Here is a 2500-nt window from a genome sequence, read left to right as displayed (position 1 = left end):
CTCCACCCCCCCTTCCACCTTCCACCTCCCCCCTCCCACCACCCACCCTCCCACCCTCCCACCCTCCAACCCTACCCTCCCACCCTCCCACCACCTCTTGCTCACATGAAAGATCTTCTCCACATGCTCCTTGGCGGACGTCTCCTCCACCTCCCTCCACCCACCCTCCCCCCTTCCTCCCACCTCCAACCCTCCCACCATCCACCACCTCTTCCTCCCATGCTCCACCCGACTCCCTCCATCTTCTCCCTCCACCTTCCACCTCCCCCCTCCCTCCACCCACCCTCCCACCTTCCAACCCCACCCTCCCACCACCACTACACTCCACCCTCCCTCCACCTCCCTCCACCCTCTCTCCCCCCTTCCTCCACCACACTCCACCCTCCTTCACTCGACCCACTCTCCACCCTCCACCCATCACCACATTCTACCCTCCTTCACTCCACCCACCCTCCCCCCTTCCTCCACCCACCCTCCCCCCACCTTCCAACCCTACCCTCCCACCCTCCCACCACCTCTTGCTCACATGAAAGATCTTCTCCACATGCTCCTTGGCGGACGTCTCCTCCACCTGCGGCTCGGTGGATCGTCCCATCATCTCGTAGATAGCGGTGACGACATCCACCATCTCCGTCTTCGTTATAAGACCGTCGTTGTTGACGTCATAGAGGCCGAAGATCCACTGTAGCTTCTCCTGCGTCGTCCCGCGAGACACGGTCGACAGCGCCGCCAGGAAGTCCTGTGGGAGGGAGGGCTGTGGTGTCAGGGTTATTGTGACGTCATACGGGAGGGAGGGGTGTGATGTCAAGGTTATAGTGACTTCATACAGTGACTGGAGGTTATTGTGACTTCATACGGGAGGGAGGGCTGTGGTGTCAGGGTTATGGTGACGTCATACGGGAGGGAGGGCTGTGGTGTTAGGGTTATGGTGACTTTATATGGGAAGTAGGAATGTGATGTCAAGGTTATAGTGACGTCATACGGGAGGGAGGGCTGTGGTGTCAGGGTTATGGTGACGTCATACGGGAGGGAGGGCTGTGGTGTCAGGGTTATGGTGACGTCATACGGGAGGGAGGGCTGTGGTGTCAGGGTGATGGTGACTTTATACGGGAAGTAGGATTGTGGTGTCAGGGTGATGGTGACGTCATACGGGAAGTAGGATTGTGGTGTCAAGGTTATAGTGACTTCATACGGGAGGGAGGGCTGTGGTGTCAAGGTTATAGTGACTTCATATGGGAGGGTGGACTGTGGTGTCAGGGTTATTGTGACGTCATACGGGAGGGAGGGCTGTGATGTCAGGGTTATGGTGACGTCATACGGGAGGGAGGGCTGTGGTGTCAAGGTTATAGTGACTTCATATGGGAGGGAGGACTGTGGTGTCAGGGTTATGGTGACGTCATACGGGAGGGAGGGCTGTGGTGTCAGGGTTATAGTGACGTCATACGGGTGGGAGGGATGTGGTGTCAGGGTGATGGTGACGTCATACGGGAGGGAGGGCTGTGGTGTCAGGGTGATGGTGACGTCATATGGGAAGTAGGATTGTGGTGGCCAGGTGATGGTGACTTTACACGGGAGGGAGGGTTGTGATGTCAAGGTTATAGTGACTTTATATGGGAAGTAGGATTGTGATGTCAAGGTTATAGTGACGTCATACGGGAGGGAGGGCTGTGGTGTCAGGGTTATTGTGACGTCATACGGGAAGTAGGATTGTGGTGTCAAGGTAATTGTGACGTCATACGGGAGGGAGGGCTGTGGTGTCAGGGTTATGGTGACGTCATACGGGAGGGAGGGATGTGGTGTCAGGGTGATGGTGACGTCATATGGGAAGTAGGATTGTGGTGTCCAGGTTATGGTGACTTTACACGGGAGGGAGGGTTGTGATGTCAAGGTTATAGTGACTTTATATGGGAAGTAGGATTGTGATGTCAAGGTTATAGTGACATCATACGGGAGGGAGGACTGTGGTGTCAGGGTTATGGTGACGTCATACGGGAGGGAGGGTTGTGGTGTCAAGGTTATTGTGACGTCATACAGTGACTGGAGGTTATAGTGACTTCATACGGGAGGGAGGGCTGTGATGTCAAAATTATTGTGACTTTATATGGGAAGGAGGGCTGTGGTGTCAGGGTTATGGTCACGTCATACGGGAGGGAGGGCTATGGTGTCAGGGTTATGGTGACGTCATATTGGAGGGAGGGATGTGGTGTCAGGGTTATGGTGACGTCATACGGGAGGGAGGGCTGTGATGTCAGGGTTATGGTGACGTCATATGGGAGGGAGGGGTGTGGTGTCAGGGTTATGGTGACTGCATACGAGAGGGAGGGTTGTGATGTCAAGGTTATAGTGACTTCATGCAGTGACTGGAGGTTATAGTGACTTCATACGGGAGGGAGGGTTGTGATGTCAAGGTTATAGTGACTTCATGCAATGACTGGAGGTTATAGTGACTTCATACGGGAGGGAGGACTGTGATGTCAAGGTTATAGTGACAATACGGGAG

General features: G+C 55.0%; 1 protein-coding gene across 1 annotated transcript in view; it reads right to left on the bottom strand.

Moving 5' to 3' along the window:
- The window catches only part of LOC138861714 (Kv channel-interacting protein 4-like), a 12328-nt gene that overhangs the window by 811 nt on the left and 9017 nt on the right, over window positions 1–2500 (bottom strand). The window contains exon 4 of the mRNA XM_070121531.1: window positions 527–739. Coding sequence (XP_069977632.1) covers window positions 527–739 — 213 coding nt within the window. The remainder of the gene's footprint in view (window positions 1–526; window positions 740–2500) is intronic.

This window comes from Penaeus vannamei, chromosome 5 (assembly GCF_042767895.1).
Source record: "Penaeus vannamei isolate JL-2024 chromosome 5, ASM4276789v1, whole genome shotgun sequence".
Classification (NCBI taxonomy): Eukaryota; Metazoa; Arthropoda; class Malacostraca; order Decapoda; family Penaeidae; genus Penaeus; species Penaeus vannamei.
Note: the sequence above shows the minus strand (reverse complement) of the source record. Positions and strands in the feature narration are given on the sequence as shown.